This window comes from Oxyura jamaicensis, chromosome 3 (assembly GCF_011077185.1).
Source record: "Oxyura jamaicensis isolate SHBP4307 breed ruddy duck chromosome 3, BPBGC_Ojam_1.0, whole genome shotgun sequence".
NCBI classification, from domain to species: Eukaryota; Metazoa; Chordata; class Aves; order Anseriformes; family Anatidae; genus Oxyura; species Oxyura jamaicensis.
The window spans coordinates 87,252,300-87,271,468 of NC_048895.1; the positions used below are offsets into that span (position 1 = coordinate 87,252,300).

General features: G+C 34.4%; 1 protein-coding gene across 40 annotated transcripts in view; it reads right to left on the bottom strand.

The window, feature by feature from the left end:
* The window catches only part of RIMS1 (regulating synaptic membrane exocytosis 1), a 333,844-nt gene that overhangs the window by 113,031 nt on the left and 201,644 nt on the right, over window positions 1-19,169 (bottom strand). For 30 of the 40 annotated variants that reach the window (XM_035322661.1, XM_035322703.1, XM_035322667.1 and 27 more), the window contains 8 exons: window positions 15,183-15,229; window positions 13,905-14,017; window positions 12,761-12,891; window positions 12,268-12,439; window positions 11,985-12,141; window positions 10,343-10,414; window positions 4,963-5,119; window positions 2,699-2,824 (listed from right to left, as the gene is read on the bottom strand). In XM_035322661.1, coding sequence (XP_035178552.1) covers window positions 2,699-2,824; window positions 4,963-5,119; window positions 10,343-10,414; window positions 11,985-12,141; window positions 12,268-12,439; window positions 12,761-12,891; window positions 13,905-14,017; window positions 15,183-15,229 — 975 coding nt within the window. The remainder of the gene's footprint in view (window positions 1-2,698; window positions 2,825-4,962; window positions 5,120-10,342; window positions 10,415-11,984; window positions 12,142-12,267; window positions 12,440-12,760; window positions 12,892-13,904; window positions 14,018-15,182; window positions 15,230-19,169) is intronic. The other 10 variants (XM_035322662.1, XM_035322675.1, XM_035322691.1 and 7 more) reach the window with 2 other exon arrangements.

A 19,169-nucleotide genomic window follows, 5' to 3' on the forward strand; every position in this document is an offset into this window, starting at 1 on the left:
CAAAAAAAAAAAAAAAAAAAAAAAAAAAAAAAAGAAAAAGAAAAAGAACCCCTAGCAGTAGGTAACTGAAAATATAAGATGATACTGGTAGTTCTGCACCAAATTAAGGCTGTTTTGGAGACATTTAAAATAAAAAATATTATTCTAAAACAAAGGTTTTCTAATGGGAATATTTAAGAACTCATATTAACAGATATTATTTAGGAATAAAACACTAAAAAATGAAAAGTGCTATCTTCTTAAGAATCAGATGATGATCCTAAATTCAGAGCAAAGTATACAGCTTAGCTATATTTCCTAGTATTCCTAGCATTTTCTAACAGATTTATATATATTTATAAACATATACATGTTTATATATAAACATATATAGAAAAGGTAAAGTGATCAAATCAGTTCCACTGGAAGTGTATCACACCATATGCTTTTGTAACAGACTATAGTAATTAATTTTACAAAAAAATAATCAAAATGTTCACTATTAATTTGGGACCAGTAACAGATCACTGAAAAAATGATCAAAAGTATTCAGCAACTAAAATTTCTGCCATGCAACTATCAGGAAAATACATTCCAAACCAAATTTATGTTGAGCATCTAAAAGAATGTACTTGTTTAGATGAGTGGTTCAGCAAATGAACACATAATACTTGCACTAATGATAATACTAAGACATAGGACTAATAGGAAATATATATATATATATTTAATACCAATATGTGAAAGAGGATTTCACATCAACAATGAAACTGTTGGGGGATGTGCTTTCACAACAACTACATCAAAAACAAAAGCTGTTTTTGATCCTCCCTGTGGTGCTACTTAAATTCCTTGAAAGTCAGTGAAGTCTGCAAGAGTTAAGCAGTTTCAACAACTCAAGAAGCTTGAGGAAAAGAAGAAAATGAAAATGAAAAAAATAAAATGAAACCAGTGCAGATTATGACTGAAGGAGATTAAGTACAGCCACCCCTGTTAAAATCCTGCAAATCCTGTCTTCATGTCTGATCTTTTAACTTCTGAAAAGTGTCTTCTGAACACTGAGAACTGATGTCTGTTTCCTACTCATCCGAACAAATTCAACAGCCCATTCCTGCTGTGCTTTTTTCTGATGGCTCATCTCTGAAAAATTCTCAGTGCAAGTCCTGCTCTCCTAGTACACTCCATGCATATATTGTCATTTATATCATGTTTTGAGGCTTTACTATAAAATAATCTATACAGTCATACTTATTTCTAGTGACAAAAGCTGTGTTTAAATGTCTCTTCCAAATGTGCTGAATAAGAAAACTATTCAAGAAATATTTTCAGGAATACTTTGAATGTATCACTACCTATAATAACTAGTAACATGAAATATTTACAACAAAGGGAAATTACTGTAATTAGCTTAACTCTAAATCTGATTTCACTACAGTTAAAAAGCATTTCAATTCACCTCTGAAAGGAAATTCAGTACAACAATCCAACTTAGACAATTCTGTACACACTTCTTGCCTATAAAGTAGGACAGTGGAATTTTGAACTGTTCCAAGTAAATCATTAATTCCCATATGTATGGTATCATATTTAAAATACAAAACAAAGCTAAGCAAAACAAAACAGGCAAGATCATATACAAAACTGAACTAGTTTAACTGCAAAAGCCATCTGTTATTCAATTTCTGTGTTGCTTCAAAACTGGACAAAGAGTTCCAGAGATTTTTATATGTATTCCTTCACATGTTTTCTGTATTATTTAGAAAGGTTTTGTCACTGTTACTCATAAAAAATAGAAACATACTGCAAAAAAAATGGGACATTACTAGGACAGTTGATTGTATATGAATGGTAAAAGTTTCCCATTATAATTTAGCTACACGATATTTTTCTATGTATATAGATGAACCACAAAAATTGATAATTCATGTGATGTCACCATTATGTTTCCAAAATACTGAACTGAAAAACCTTGACCATTCTCTTTCAGCTAAAAACTAAGCAGAACTCCTCTTTTCCTTCCATTTTATTAGAAGATATTTGTATATAACTGAAAACAATGCCTAGTAGAGAACACACATTCTCTGAGGAGTGTATGTAGCTTCTGCATACATTACAGGGAGGTATGTGCATGTGTCAAGCATCAAAGAATCAAAGATTGGATATTTTTCTTAATTGCAAGTGCCGTAACTATCCTCGCTATGCTTGTCTATTGTACCAAGTTCACCAGAATGCTATATAAGATGTGGTAAGACAAGTAAGGTAGATGTCCAAAAAATACTAGTATAGGAACGCAAACTATAGCATATGCAACTCCCAGGTAGTAGGAAGTAATGCCTGGTATTTTACTGACTTCTAAAACAGACAAATATGTTTGTGGTCTCTCTGTTGCAAAAATAGTTAGGGCATATGTGTAGATTTATAGCTTTCTAGCAAAAATCTCTGGGCTTACATTCATGAAGTAAACAGCAGAGTACTCTAGAACAAACACCCAAGAACCATTAGTCTAGACACCTGTTACTACTGTCAACCCAGTGCACATTTTCACCAGAAAAGAGGCATAGTTAACTTAATTATGACTGGTTTTTGAAATTAGGATGATTTTCTGTCCCTTCCCCATTACTGTCAGACATGGTTTTCTGATACACTTTAAAATTAAGCAAACAAACAAACCAACAAAGACATTTCTAAACTTGCTTCCAAGTTCAGACTGATGATGTACCTTTCTTGATCAGACATATACTGACTATCCATGTCTCTGGATCTGTAATCAGCTGGACTTCTGGAGGCATCATGGTGTCTAGTTGGAGAACGTGATCTTCTCATTTGATGGATTTCATCTAAACTCCTGAAAGGCAGATATATGTATGATAATCTTGTTTTTCTCGTAAATAACACAGCTTAATGGACAATTATACCATACAAGTTGATTGAACATAGTCTTTTATTTATTAAATTGCTAATATACACTTTCAAAATATATATATTTTTTTAAAATAGATAAAAAATCAATCTTTAAGTATAGAGCAGTCATTTCTACCATTTTTAGAACACTGTTTCTTTGTACACTGATGGACTCATTAATAGTATTTTTCAAGCCTGTACTTAAAGAACTATTGTGAAAACATAAGAATTTATAATACCTCACATGAAATTGTTTTGTGCATTTGTAGCTTCATAGCCAGATTTTTAACGGTTCATTTTGGGCTGTCAAATTTTTGCAGGTAACTCAAGTATATCCATATATTCTTAGGATATTGTGAGATAGTATATGTGAATTTGCAGCAGACTTTATTAATTCCAAACTGTGTTTTATACAAAAAAGGAAATGATTCTGCCTCACTTCAGGCAGGCTCTCATCTCCATGATAGGAATTTAAAGCTCTTTTCATATGGAAAAGAACAAGAAAATAAATTACTTTTTTTTTGTTGTTTGTTTGAAGTGCAGATTCTTCCTTTAGTTTAAAAATTGCAATAGAAACAAGAAACACTCATTTTTCAAAGCAGAAAGTGAAAGGATAGCTGGGGTTGACTATGAAATATTTTGTTTGTGCATCCTGCTTATAGATAGGAGGATGCAGACACTTTCCAACAAAAACATATATGTTTGCAAAAGAAGAATGAGGAATAGTCTCATTCTCTCAACTATAAAAAGAGAAGTCTGTGCCAAAGTCTGTTTTACATACAGCCATACCTCTTTGTTGAAGATGTATAACTAAAGTGCTACAGCAAGTGATTTTGTTTGACCGTCAAATAATTTAATCTAAAAGAACTGTAGTAACAAAGGGGGATGCATGCAGGAACTAAAGAAGCACACATAATTTCAATGTACAAGGACAGCACATATGACATGGAGGATGGAAATGCAGAAGCAGGATCATCAGGAGTCTCAAGAAGAAGCTGGTTTCCTAAAATATACCACCATTTTGAAACACCTCAGACACTTTATCTGTGAGACTCAAAGCCTGCTTTAACCACTCTTGCTAACTCTTTCTGAATAGTTATATTTTCGTCACTACCATTATCTTCATCATCTTCCAAAGAGCATCAATATCGATCAGAGGCAAAGGACAGAAAAAGATGGTGCAAACAGTTAAGAGAGCATGGTAATAAATGATCAGTAATGGAATATCACTGTAGCATAGAATGTTGTACACCAAATTCACCTAAAAAATGGGAAATTTTCAGTAGAACTACCACAGCTAGTGGGCAATAAAATTACCAGCAAAACAGTTTGAACTCTTGCGGTAATTCAAAACCAAAGTTTTCTTAGAAACCATAGGAAATGAAAGATAGTAAAAACTAGGCTAATATTTAAGGTTCCATGTGAGGTTGCAAGAAAAGCTTATTGGCCTGGACAATAAAAGGAGCAAAAGTGGGTCAAGTTTGGTGTTGAAACTGTCTAATATGGCACTACTCAAAAAAATCATAAATACAAACAAAAAGGTCTGAAAGGATCGTCCTATTAATAGGGTGTCTATGAAAAGCAGTAGATGCACAAAAGAGAGGTTTATAAATCACTGCTTAATTTTGCAAGCAATATTTTACTTTTTCCATTAAGAATGTCAAATTATAAATAGAATTGGTAATTTAAGATTGCTCTTATGTCAAAAGAAGTTCAATTCATATTTATTATACAATTCATACGTCATTATTTATTATCCCACAAAAATACATAAATGACTTTATGTAAGATTCAGTCACTGACTGAAAATCATTTCTGAACCCATGTATTAGTTGGGGTAAAGCAAACAAGGATGATGAATCCCAGGGAAAATATCAGTAAAAGATAACTCTATAATTTATTCATCTCATGGATGCTCTTGAGTAATTAAGAAGTGCGTACATCAAGTTCAAATAACACATAGTTAAAATGAGATACAATTTTTTGTAAAAAAAAATGCAGCAGAAGAGAGAAGTATACAGGTACCAGTGACAGATTACACAAACTTGAAATCACCCAGTTTCATTTGCATGTGATGCCTACCTCTGTAATGGCACATTTGGTAAACGTGAACGGGTCCTGCCCTGATCTTCGCCACGGTGAGGAGATACAGAACGTGAACGATGATGTGTTGTTCTTTGCTGTTCTGGCACAGTTAGCGTTGTAGATTTACTTTCTCTAGTACTAGATCTATAAGCTACTGTTAAGAGGGCAACAAAAGGAAATTAGAGAATAAAAGTGTGAGTTTGGAATGAATTCAGGTGGTTAGTCCTTCCAGGAACACACATCCAAATGCTTACACAACTTTCAATTGATCATTCAGCTGTTGTACATCCTGACGTATCATGCAGCCAGGATAAATTACTAGCATTACCTTTAAATGTCTGTATGTACAGAGACAGAGAAACTGAGATGACTTTCAGTATGCACTGGATGATGTGGGGAAGAGGACTGAAGCATTTTTCTGACTTGGGAAAGAGTACCCGGAGTAATTACATTTAACTTGTGACTAAAATAAGAAAATCTACTTCTTAACAGTTTCATCTTAGCAACAACAAAAATCAGAAGAGGTACCTGCTAGATTATGCATTTTGTCATCTAAGGGATTCTAAGACTGTTTTAACTGATTATGTAGCTTATTACTTATAATATCACAGCCTCCAGAACTGTGTCCACCTTTTATACAGTACTGAGAGTTCAATACATTTACAAATATGAGACAAGTAAGGCAGGTGGGAAAAAGACATGGTTGAAAAAAGACAATTATACAGTTTTACTACAGAATTTCTGTTTACTGACAGTTCAAAAACATATGCATAAAGACAAACATATGCAAGTCCATAATGACTTTGTCCAACTCTTGGATGTTATACTTCATAATAACCAGAGTTGGTGCCAGAACATGGGAAATAACATTTTTCTTCCATTTGTTGAAGGAGAAGGATGTGGGGAGGTCAATCAGTCAGGGAAATAGAAAGCAGCATGACTTTTGATATATCTTAGATGGTGGGACTGGGTGCAAATAAAAGGAGTTGCAATAAGAGAATATCAAGTAGCTCAGAAACAAACATCAATGACCTGGGTGGAGCCAGGAGTTGGACTCAGTGATCCTTGTGGGTCCCTTCCAATTCAGGATATTCTGTGATTCTTTTCTATGATTCTATGACCATAATGTTGTATGCATATGTGCACCCTCTTTAGCACTGAATTACACGTGAAATAAAATCAATGAATGTGATTTCATGTTTAAGATATGATGTTACAGAAGTTTGGGGAGGCTGGGTGTTATTATTTGAGAAACAGAGAAGGGCATGCACAAAAAACTTCTGGGAGATCTCATTAGTAGCTACATAAGCAGCAAATGCCTGCCACTTGATAGCAATGGTTTAGTGAGCACTGACTGCAAAACAGGCCTGTAAAAGTAGATGGCAGCCTGGAAAGTAAGGAACAAGATTCATCAAACTTTTCACCAAATAAGGACTCCAAAGTTTCAGGGGTTTTGATGCACTGTGAGGCTGGAATATCTTACCTACTCAAAAAGTGCTTCAGAGTTGTGTAATAAAACTGGAAAGAAATATCAGGATATTCATGATCTAAGAACAAGTACTGGGTTCAAATTTTGAAGCATAATGGCAACTAACTCAGGACTTCAGTGGAGATTCCCTCATTTTGTACACTAAGATAGTTACAGAAAATGTGCGGGTTTTTTTCTGTCAGAGGAAGACAAATGATTACACGTGACAAAAACTGATGTGTTCCCTCTCCCAGGATGAGTAAATCTGAGCTGTTTGTTCTGAAAATTGCTATATTTTCTGAAAAAAAAAAAAATACATATATATATATATGTTTAATGTAAAATCCTATCTTCTCTAATAGAAGAAAAAATAGTGTACATTTTATTCAACACTAAAATAAAAAGAATTCAAAACTTTTTTTCTAAGCTTTAGGCAACTGTACTGAAATATGCTTCAGGTTTTAAAAAATAAATTTAATTTAGCCCACCTAAAAAAAAAACTATACATAGGATTATCCTTAAACAGCTGGTATATGAAGATACTATCACCCTACATAAACTTCACAGCTGAGCTGTCTGGGGAGCGATATCTAAAACTTGTGCATTGGGTGTACACAAAGCTTACAGAACAGACAGAGCAATAGCAAATAACTCTTATCTTAAATATTAATTTAAGTATTGTCAAATTGGTTGAATTGCATCCGTAGTTCCATAGTGACCATGACAGTGACAGCAACAGTAACATTTCCTCATATCCTCAAATACAAAAGCTCTGTGCTCTCCAGAGTGTGCATGAGAGTTTTTTTGCATGGACCAGCATGGCAGCAGCAATAAAGCTTATGGTAGTTTATGCAGAAGAAGTTTCTCAGTTGCTCATGGGAAACTGTCAGGTGTGACACAAAATGGAAGCTGCATGGATGATGAAAATGATTCCATACAATGTTTTGATATCAGAACTATTTAAAAAAAAAGACAATACAGATCATGAAACAAGGTGTTGTGCTAATATTACCCTGCAGTTACAGGAAGGTAACCACAATACAACCATTTATAGAGTTTATTTATGACAGAAGAATAAATTGTTCTGAAGAGTTACTTATTCTGAAGATAAGACACATTTGTGATATGAAAAGGGATTTTTTTTTCTTAAGTATCCTTAAGTTATAAACTAGCCTTTATTTTTGATGCCGCTATCTTTACCATTTACAAAGAAGGATTCTTAGCAGCTGCTGAGACGTCCATGGAAACAGTTTTACTTACTACCACTAAATGATAATGCTGCATTTGCCTTAGCAACTGGTATAGCATTTGAAATTATATTTTTAAGAACTTCATGAATACATGATATCTTCATCATTTTTTTAAGCTTATAGTGGTATCAAGTTGAGCTTTTGTGCTTCTAGACTTTGTAGTTATGTGTCTGTCTTTTAACAACTGAGCAATAATCTTTGTGAAAATCTTGAGATATTAAAAAGGCAAATTAGCTTCCCTCTCTTCGGAATATTTCAATACAAAGAATAAATTATCAACTGTAAAAATATACCTTTAACAAGGACAGGGCTTATTTATCTTACATAACACAGCAGACAACATTGGCAAGGAAATAGTAAAGGAAGGAAAAGGGGCTTAAAAAGAAATATTTTTAGAGTCCCATGTTGTAAACTTAATTTTGATATTCTTATTTTTGTTGAGAAGGAATATCTTAATCCTAGACTAATCTTGTTGAAGTCAACAGAGGCAATGCTAAAATGGTTGCTATGGAGAAATCTGGATATTCATTTAAACACACGCTTTGCAAGAAAATGATGTGTGGGAAACCTGGATCAGCCAAGAACTTCAGTGCACTATGTGGAGGTCCATGGTATAGGAGGCAGGAGAAGAGAAGGGGAAGGACCCTGCAGTACAGCAAGGAACTTACATGCAACTTAGATTTAGCAGAGGAGACTGTTAGATGGAGAAGATACTGTAGTATTCATTCAATGCAAATAAAGTCTACAGTCTTAGAAGATTTAGCAATATGATAACTAAGGAAGGATGTTCAGATAGGTAGAAATGGTTATTTGAATTAAGTGCCCAAGCACGTTTATGGAATTTTGCCTAAGTTTCTTGAGAAATTCGTTAGACAGTGGGACTGAGGGTATTTTCCAGCTCTCATTGCAAAATACATTTTCATGTGCTGTCTACTCTGTCACACATCAGGGGTTGATGACTGAAATTTTCTTTGCCCCATCAAGTTTAACTCCCATTTAAGAATTCAGGTCTCATCTGTAAACAAAAGCCCCACATTTAAACACATCTCACAAGAATCACAAACAGATGAACTCTCCACTCACATTTGGCAAAAAATATATCCATTAAAGTCAGAATAGACAATTTTGTACTGTGTCACATCAGCTGCCAGAATATTTATGACTAAGCAGATGAAGTTTCCTCACCAGGCCCTTCAAGTCTCAATTTAGACACTCTTAGGTCATTGCAGATTCTATTGCCACCAATGGAATCTGACAATTTTCTGCAGTGATCTCTGAGAAAGTTTGGAACCATGCATTCTCCAAAGGCACACTTGAGCACGCACAACCTTCAGAACTTGCCATCAGAATCATAGTTACTCAAGTGCTGACCCAGAGAATAGAGTCCAGGGAGTTCAGACAAACACTTCCGAATTTTTCCAGTCAGATGGTAAATGTTTTATTTCAAATGACACAGGGATACCTTCATGAACTGACAGCTGAAAAAAAGTCCCTGGTCTTAACATGTACGCTGAAACCTTAAAGGTAAGAAAGCCTACACAGATATGCCACCTTTTCAGAACCTATGTTTTATTTTAATTTTAAATGTTCTCCTAGGTGATGTAAAAAATATCAAGATTAATTAATTCATTGAATCAAATATCATTACCAGACATACTGGAACAAACTTTCCTCTTAGTAACTTATGTGAAATTGTATGGAGGTAAGGCAAGAACCCAAACACATCAAAGGAAGTAAAATTTGGCTGTGTAGACATCAAAATTATATATTTGTGATTATTAAGTCATTATATAGTGAATAAATTATCACATTATTTTAAATTCAGATCAGGAAGATAGAGAACTTTCTATCTCCTACCATGATTTAATTCAGCAATTGTCATCAAGGACATCCAGGGAAAAACTGGTTTAGTGCTGCCACTGAAATAGTGACTCTCCAGTTAGTTTGGGACAACTGGGACATCTATTCATCTGACTTGCAGGAACAGTCACATAGAAGTAGAAAAAAATATGTCATTCAAAATGACCCTCAAAATTTTAAGATGTAAAAGATGATGAACTAAAGTCAAACCACGACAGAAACTATATTTATGAACATTTAGGGTAATGATAGTTCATGAAGGCTCAAGAAAACTGTAAAAGATACAGCCATGCTACATGCATCTTCATCTATAGCCATGCATTCTCAAAAAAGACCATGGGAGACCGCATTACATCTAAGTTTCAAGCAAAAAGCAAAATAAGAAATGTTTGCAATCAATGCTGAAACCTTAATCACAGTTTTAAAATATTTTTTTAGTTCAATTGATATTTTTAATAATGCTTGGAACATTATGCAGTAAACAATTTAACAGTTTGAACCATCCAGTGGTTCATATATGAAGAATTATATGTAAAAGAAATATCAGTGAATGAATTGTAGAACCTTTTAATTCACCGTATTTCTAGAAGGAAAGCTACCATGGAATAATCAGGAAAACTGTTTTTCCCACAATGCACTCTGCAAAACCAGCATCCTCAATGCTATAATGAAAAAGCAAAAACAAAAACAAAAAAGCGAAAAAGCAAGCAAAAAGAAAAAGAATAATAATAATAAAAAAAAAAAAAAGGCAAAACAAGCAAGAAAGAAGAAAGCAGGACCATGCTGTTCGCCCACGCACCTGGAGGAACAACTCCAATACCATCATCAACATCATAATCTGAGATGTCACTATCACTGATTGGCCGAGATCCTGCACAACAGTAAGGTAAACATATACCTCAACATCTGGTTGTGTTATGAAACAAAAAAAATGTTCATTTAATGTACCACTACAATTGAAAATATGATTTAAGTCTAAACAGCAGAAGAGAACTAAACTGCAGTGACCAAGAAGTTTCACCAAACAGCTGAGCCAATCCAACAGCTTACAGATGCTGCAGCCTCCTCTCTCCTTCTCTTTCCCTCATTTCCTCAGTACTCTTCTACTAGGTTACTTTAGCTCACTAAACAAGCAAGATGCTTTTGTGCTATTTCAGTGATTTGAGTAAGCTGAATCAACTTGCTGAATGGGAAAGGAGAGGTGGCAGCATATGGTGAGAAAGGAGAAGAGGAAACAGCTCTGACAGCTATTAGAAAAGTTCAACTATCTCATGAAAACTAACCTTTAGTTTGCTATCTCTATACATATTCTCATGCAGTAATTACAACAGTGTCACATTTCTGTAATTCATTCCTGAATGTGCCCCAATTTTCTATGCATTAGCTGGAATTAATAACATTTATTTTTGAGAAAAAGAAGAAAAATAGCTTGGAAGTATATTTTAAAATAATGCCCTACATCCTTCTTGATTTTAAATAAATCTTTAATCAAGTTAAAAAACAGAGAGGCTACAACACTCAAGTATGTTAATATATTCATCATTTTTAATATGAATCATACAAACCTTAAGAAGAAAAGGCTCCACGGCAACCTTGTTGTGGCTTTTCAATACTTATAGGGGCTTATAAAAAAGTGGAGTGACTTTTTGCTCAATCAGATAATGACAGGACATGGGGTAATGGTTTTAATCTAAAGATGGGAAATTTAGATTAGAGGTGATGAGGAAATTCTTCACTGAGAGGGTGGTGAGGCACTGGAACATGTTGCCCAGAGAAGCTGTGGATGCCCCCTGGTGCTCAAGACCAGGCTGGATGGGGCCCTGGACAACCTGATTCAGTGGGTGGCATCACTGCATATACCAAGGGGGTTGGAACTAGGTGGTCTTTAAGGTCCCTTCCAGCTGAGCCATTCTATGATTCTATGGAACCTGGAATAAGACTCTCCGGAACAACTGTACCTCCCCAAGTACATATTTTCTCTTTGCTGCTAGAGTACACTTCTCATCTGCTTGTATATATGGTGTATGCATATAAAAAGAATATCAGAGGCTGAAACTAATTTTTGAAGAAAAATGATTTACAACTCACAAGGCTTTAAGGTCTTTCTTTTTAAAATAAAAAGCTTTTAATTACTATAAAAGTATCTAGTAATCACGAACTTCATCTTTCCTTTTAAAATGAGATTTATGCAAAGAAGTTTTTGGCCAATTTTCTTTTGCTACTGAAAACCAACCAATTCAAACAGTTTTCGTATACTTGAAAGTTATGCATCATAGGTGACATGCTGACATGTCATAACGTCTTAATTCACATCTCTTTTTGTAATGTTTTCATTACATCTTTTTTTTTTTTTTATCTTGTATAACAAAGTAAAATATCATTACACCAAACCAGAATTTTTAATTTAGAATTTTAAAATCATTAATGGAATTTGGACCTACTTTGTAATTTTTTGCTAGAGCTTTCTCCACCATGTACATGTCTTCGTGGCATGAAAGGTGATGGCTGAGGCAGAGGTAGTGAAGATTCATCATGTGTCTGTAGCTTATACCAATGTGGTTCATCGTCTAAAAGTGCTGTCTCCAGCTCTATAAGAATCTAGTAGAAAAATTGTCAGATTTTAATTTTAAAGGCATGTACACACAAACACATATATAATATATACATGTATATGTGTTCAAAAACAAATGACAAACTCAGGAGAAACGTGACTGTATATATCACCTCTCCAAGAAATTCACTCTCTTCTTCTTGTACTCTTGGCTGATCCCATACCGTTATTTCAAGCATTCGTTCTCTAAAATCTCTACGATGTACATGCGAGTAGAGAAAGGTTTGGTTCCATTTTGGCTCTAGACTTTTCTTTACTGTTTTGGTCCTCCTTTTACTCTTATCACTGAAACATAAATATTTGTGATTTATTTCCAAAAACAATTTACAAAAGAATGCCATCTAATCAGCACTAATTATGGGTTTTGTTCTGATCTGATAATGACTAAAAGAGAAAAGTATTTGCTGTACTGTATATTTGCACTAGATTGCATTCATCCAAATATTCACAGAGTTAATTAAATACTGACGTGCATATATCAAGTGTGATTTGTTATAACCCATCTAAATAGAACAATTTTTTAAAAAGAATTCTCTAATTCATACACATTTATTTAAAAGTTGATTCCATAAATGACAAAAATAATTTTCTCAACTGAAATACTACCTTCTGTCTGGAAGAAAATACATTTTTACATAGGGGTTCCTGGGGCGTCCATCTACTCTTGGTGGTAAATCCGTTGCTTGCAGAACATTCACTATTAACTGATGTCCCACTTTGTCATACCACAGTTTCACCTACAAGAATCAAGTTACCAGAAAACATTATTGAAAATAGAAAAAAAAAATGCACCTAGAATTTTCACAGTGCACAAGATCAACCACAATGTAAAAGCAGTATTTATATTTCCAAGAGACATTAAGATATATTTTGTTGCATATCCATTACTATTTAATTAAGTTAGATGGAGAAGATGTTGGCATACACTGAAGACTTTTTTATTTACCAAAGCTGAATAAAATGCTGGTGCCTGATTATTCTTACATTGCGTATTGTACTCACTGCATAACCTTGTACACGTGAGTCCATTTAAATCAGCACTGTTCTTAGTTCTGCACTTTAGAAGCTGTACTTCAAACAGGAAGTCCTGACTGTAGCTAAACTTAAAGCATGGCAGAAATCTGTCTGCTCTGATTTGCCACCTTACAAATGTTCTTATGGAAAGAATAATATGCAGTTAAATTATTTCCTAGTGGGATCATAACATACAATTGTTGAGTGTGCTCTATATTTAAAAATTAATATAATCAATATAAAAAAATAAGAACGTACAAAACAAAGTCCATGTGCTCACAGTATATTTAATAAGCACAGCTGCAATTAGCATTACAGAGATTTCCAGGAGGTGATGTGCATGTAAATTAAAGTGTATTACTGAATGATGCTGCTATTAACAAATACATAGCTTTTTAAATACTCTCATGAAGAAGATAAAGTGGTACTGTGTTTGTTATCTGCAGATCCAGAAGAGTCACATTTTTCAATGTAGAGGGTACAGAATGACTAGTTGCAGGACACTTTCATGTGCTCTTCTCAGCGTAAATGCCTACACACTCATGTATTAAATCAACAACTCTTTACCTCCAGTGTGATTACAGTGAGTGTGTGCTCACACATTTGAAAGAAGTTAGTCTTTACCAATAACAGCCATTTCCCTTAACTTCCCAGTAGACCTTTGGAAGTCAGAGGGCTGAGGAACCAACACCTGAGAATATTCATTATTAATTCAAGAAAAATGAAATATGCTCACAGAAAGCTGTCCTGGTAGGACTTGTGGTGCATCCCTTAGGGCTCCAGGGCTGGTTGGAGATATAACAGAAATAGAAGGCCTTTCCATCTTCTGAGATTCAAAAGAACTTGAACCTAAAAGTATGTGAGAAACACATGAATTTTCCATCTGAAATTTTAAAGCAAATTTCAGTAATTTATGAAATGATTTTTCTTTGAATTGTATAAAGGTTGTCTTTATACACAGTGTTAATGTGCTAATATACAGAAAGATTTTAAGCTGATGTAGATAAGGTGGTGAAAAAGACAGTCCAGTTACCCTTACTGGACTGTCATTTAAAAATGATTTTTAAATCATTAAACCTGTCATTTTTGTTTTATTCTAACAATATATTAAAAAGTGTTCTTCATCTAGCGTTGACACACCATATTAGATGTTTTAAATAAAACAATCTCCTCTTGCAAAATTCCACAGTTGAAATTTTTGATGAATAAACCCACATTTGTTGTATAGTAGCCTCACATGGGTAGTAAATTGTCTAAATTCAGAGACAGGAAGATATGCAAGATAGACATCAGACACAGAGGACACTCCTGTCCATGCTTTGCTCCACCAGTGAAGCAGAGCCGTCATGAGTGAGGACAGGCTCATGACAGGCAAGGAGCGGTGTAACAGGACTGGGAGGCCCTGCAGGATCCTGACCTAGAGAACATTTCTCATTGCATCTCAGGCAAGGATCAGATGAGAAAGGGCTGGAAGCCATGGCCTTCATACACTTCAGCTGGCAGACTTCAAATAGGAGAGCTACAAAGAGACACACACACACACCCTTCCTTTCTCTCTTTTTTTTTTTTAAGCATCGTACACAAAAATTTCACCTATGGAATGTCTTCTGGCAAAGAAAACAAGATCTCAGGACTAGGATGGATGGTGCAGGAGGTGAAATGAGGAGGACACCAATCCTGACACAGATCCTTTTCCCATCTCCTCTCTTATGTTAGGACAAGTAAATGCCTGTTTTGGGTCACAGCTTATACATCCAGAAGCTGGTATGCTTAACAACACAAAATATAGGAGAAAACAATAAAACCCTACTAACATTTGAAAAATTGTAGCTTTTAATCAAATCTCTATTGTTTCACATTTAACACACAAGACTGAAAAACACTGAATTTTGTCATATAGAAACCTGAAGCCAATGCAGTCTCCCAGTGCTTGTCATTCTGAAAATTCATAGCCAAAATGACCAAAATGACTGTACAAGATCAAGTCAGGCAAAGAAATAAAGCATGTACTCACTGGACTCTAATGGGGGATGAGAACTCTCGGGAATCCGTGGAATATCACTATAACATGAACATACACAAAGTAATTAGGAACAAGGGAGAGGATCTTCTGCTATAACAAATATGTTTCTAGGACACTTTTTTAGAAATACAGTTCTCTTTTGTGTTCTACTGGATTATGTGAAAAGACAGAGGAAGTATTTAAATACAGTTCACTGCTTTCCACTAGGAGTCATGAAAACCTTAACATTGCAAACTCCTCCTTCCTTCAAAGTGAGGAGCTACAGATGTATCAACATGAGCAGCGTTAGTATTGTGGATGGCTTCCACAATATTTTTATAATAAAAACAACAAATCAAGAGAGAGGTTTCCTGAACAGAAGGGTGGTAACAGTACAGCTACTGACACTCAACTATTCTTCGAAGGAAAAACAAAAGGAAAAAGAAAAACAAACGACATAGATTAACTCACTAGTAATTTTTATATAAAGGCCTCAAGGAGTTCACGGAACGAAACTGATGAAAATGTCTTATAATAATAAAAATAAAAAGCAAACATTAGCAATGTTAAACAAACAGAAGAATAATGCATTTCTTCAAAGCATATTACAAATGTGTGTGGAATTTTTTCAACATACATCCAACACATACATATGCATAAACAAAATCAAACTGGTTAAGTCCACAAAAATCTGTAGAAAATTTAGTATCAACAAAATTATTCTTCCATCAAATTCTGGATGATGATAGCTCCTTGTTCTGTCCTGTTCCCAGCAATCATATAAAATACATTGCAAAAGCAAGAAATGGTTGTTACTGTATAAATATTAGCAAAACAGAGCAGGAAAATGGAAACAAAGTTCAAGTGGATAACTTGAAAATATTTCTACAAAAAAACAATCCAAAATTTAAACTGCTGTAATATTTCTGCAGAACATGTAAAGATTTTAAGTCTAAAGCTGGGCATTTTTAAAGGCATTCAGGCATTCTTCAGTTCAGTGAAACATTACCATACCAACTTGGAAGTTAATAAAGCTAAGACTCCTAGGTCATATAAATGCTACTTGTGAAAAACAGACACTTAAGTCAGAAAAGGAAGGTAACAATGTCCAATCGACTGGTATTCAATTTATTTTTCATGTTCTGTATTTTAAATTTATGTTGCACACAATTTAACAAAGGCCATTTCAGCTCCCAGATAACATTTTGCTTTAGCTTGCATCTCACATCCCTAACAAAGACATTCTTCTCTTTCACTTGACTTTGTAAGTAAGGAGTACCGTGTTTTCCTCAACTCATGGAAATACAACTGCATTATTTGTTCTTGACATGGCATTTTACTACCTCACAAACACATGACATGTTGTGCAAGACTGTTGTGCAGACTTCTCCTTAGCATTTTCTCTTTTCAATTTCCAGGGAAATTCTCATCAGTCTTACTTAGTTTGCTTATTCAAACTGATTTTTCTGCTCAATATGGCATTAAGTTTGTGATATTTTCTTGCACTAGAATAAGAACGCTCTCTTCTGCAGTATAGCACTGCTGGTAATAGCATCACATTTAGGATATTTAGATGAGGGTTCATATGTGCAAGGAATGTTTCAAAACAGGAAGTGCACCCTACACACTTGGGTGGGTGAAGACAGACATCAAAATGCATTTTGTTTCCATTTTTTTTCTGTATTTTTCACAATACATTTGGGGCAAAAAAGCTACAAATAAGCCCCAAATATTAATTACATATATAAGCACTTAAGAATTTATTTACGTTTACAATAAAGCACTTTCACACTATCAGACTAACACAGAAGACATTAATAATGAATGAGCATGAGAATCAGATCCACACAATTCAGGAAAAAACAGCTACTGCAGCTACTAGGATGAAGATGCTACACCATAAAAAACAAACAACAACAACAACAAACAGTCAAGTTGATAGTATTTCCCTCATTGAGAGATGGCAATACTGATGTCCTCACCCAGGTCTTTACCCAGGTAAAGGTAAGTGACAAAAATCATCAGATCTTTTCTAAAACTTTACTCAGCAGACAAGAAAAAAATGAAAGTGCAATGTTTTAATGTATTTTTCTGAACTCCTTATAATTTTTATGACAAACTCATAGGAACAGTGGAAACTAGAACATAAATTTTAACTCCAGACAAAATGCATTGTTTGTGACTGAAATGTTACTTGACAGTTTTCCCACCCACCCAATTCATGCCCACATTAAAGCTCATTCACTCAAGAAATCACTGAACTAGTACAAGAGAGAGTTTTTTAATTTTTTAAAAAAGTAATTATTGCTGGGAAATATTCATTTCCTTAAAAGGATGTCAAATATATTTATCTTGGGGAATGACAGCTACACATAGAACTGCAAGACATAAAAAGCAATTAAGTAGAGTATGCAATATAGATCACCAAACTAGGGGCAGTGTATTCTAACAAGGTTTGTAACAGTTATGCTTCCTCCTATACTTCAAAATGTATATGAAATAACACAAAACTGTACTTCTATCAATATGTGAACTTCTTACAAATTCAATAATCCAGTTTACATAACCATTTCTTAAATATTACATATGTTTAATAGTATATTAGTTATATTGTCCCTGGTGTGTTCAAGTCAATCAAATGCATTAGTGGCATTTTACTTTTGAATGTTAGCATTTCAATTAAAGAAAATTCCAACGAGAAACTATAATCCAAAGCATATTAGGTAACCAAATCAGTCTCATCTAGCCTACTTTTATTTTTGGACTGAAACAAATCTCATGACTTAAAATATCCAAAGCGCTAGACTAGTCAAAGCAAATGGTTAAAAAAAAAAAAAAAAAAAAAAAAGAAAGAAAAGAAATAGAAGAAAGAGAAGAAAATAAAAAAGAAAGAAAAGAAAGAAAAGAAAGTAAGAAGTAGCACAACGACTTCTTTAAAATCAGAACAGAATTTTACTGCTCTACCAGAGCAATGCAAACGTCAGAAAAGTTATGTTAGAAACATTCTGGTAAAGAGCTGCTGATCTCAAATTTCATCTTTTTATCTTTACCTTGAAACACAAAGGTTTTTGTACTCTTATGTAATGTTATATATGAATATATTGTATCTGATCCTTCCACACCTCTATGAATACCTAAATCAAACCCAACTTAGGTTAAGATTGCTGCCTGCAAATCTATGGTTTGTGAGGATCACTGTTTTGCAATACGCTGGCACAGATGTCATTTCTCTGAGTACTATAGTCAACAGCTTAATCACTTCAGATGAACCAAATTCAACGGCGGTTGTAGCCCACACTTCCTTAGGTTGCTAATTTCCTATAACCTACAAAGAGTACTGAGTACCTGTCTTCGATGTTCATCCTCCTATTTCCAAAACTGCTCCTTCCTATCAGAACCTGCACATTGATCTGCAGTTTGCACTAATTATATTACTTGAGCAACTGTCTGACATTTAGCATTGCCTGGCTTGTTATGGAGATTCAACCTCCTTGCAAGGACCTAGAGTCCAAGCACAAAGCAGTTGAATCACACTGGAGAAACAACAATTTTGGCAATAGTATCTGTGGAAATCCAAGCAAATATAAATACCACCCAACAAGGAAAACAGAGACAAATAAAAATAAAAATAAAAAAATGTTTTACCTGCACTATCCCATATGAGCTCACCAGAACACATAGGAGACAGTGAGTTAGTTACCATGCCAGGCTTCTTCCCCAGTCAGCGTACTGCGAGAGGGTTTTCTATGCTATCTTATGTTAACAGCCTCTCACGTTGTATGCATATTTATAGGACATTTTCCCCCTCGTTTTTAGATGCCCAACCCATTAATTCCAGTTTTTATAGGTTTCTTACCTACCATGTGTTTGCAATCATCAGCATTAATGTCAATTAGTTTCTATGGAGTTTTTACGGTACTATTGCGGTTATACTGTTTATTGTTGTTATGCCTTCATCTGCTAATTGTGTTACATTTTTCACATTTTTCTCTAATAAAC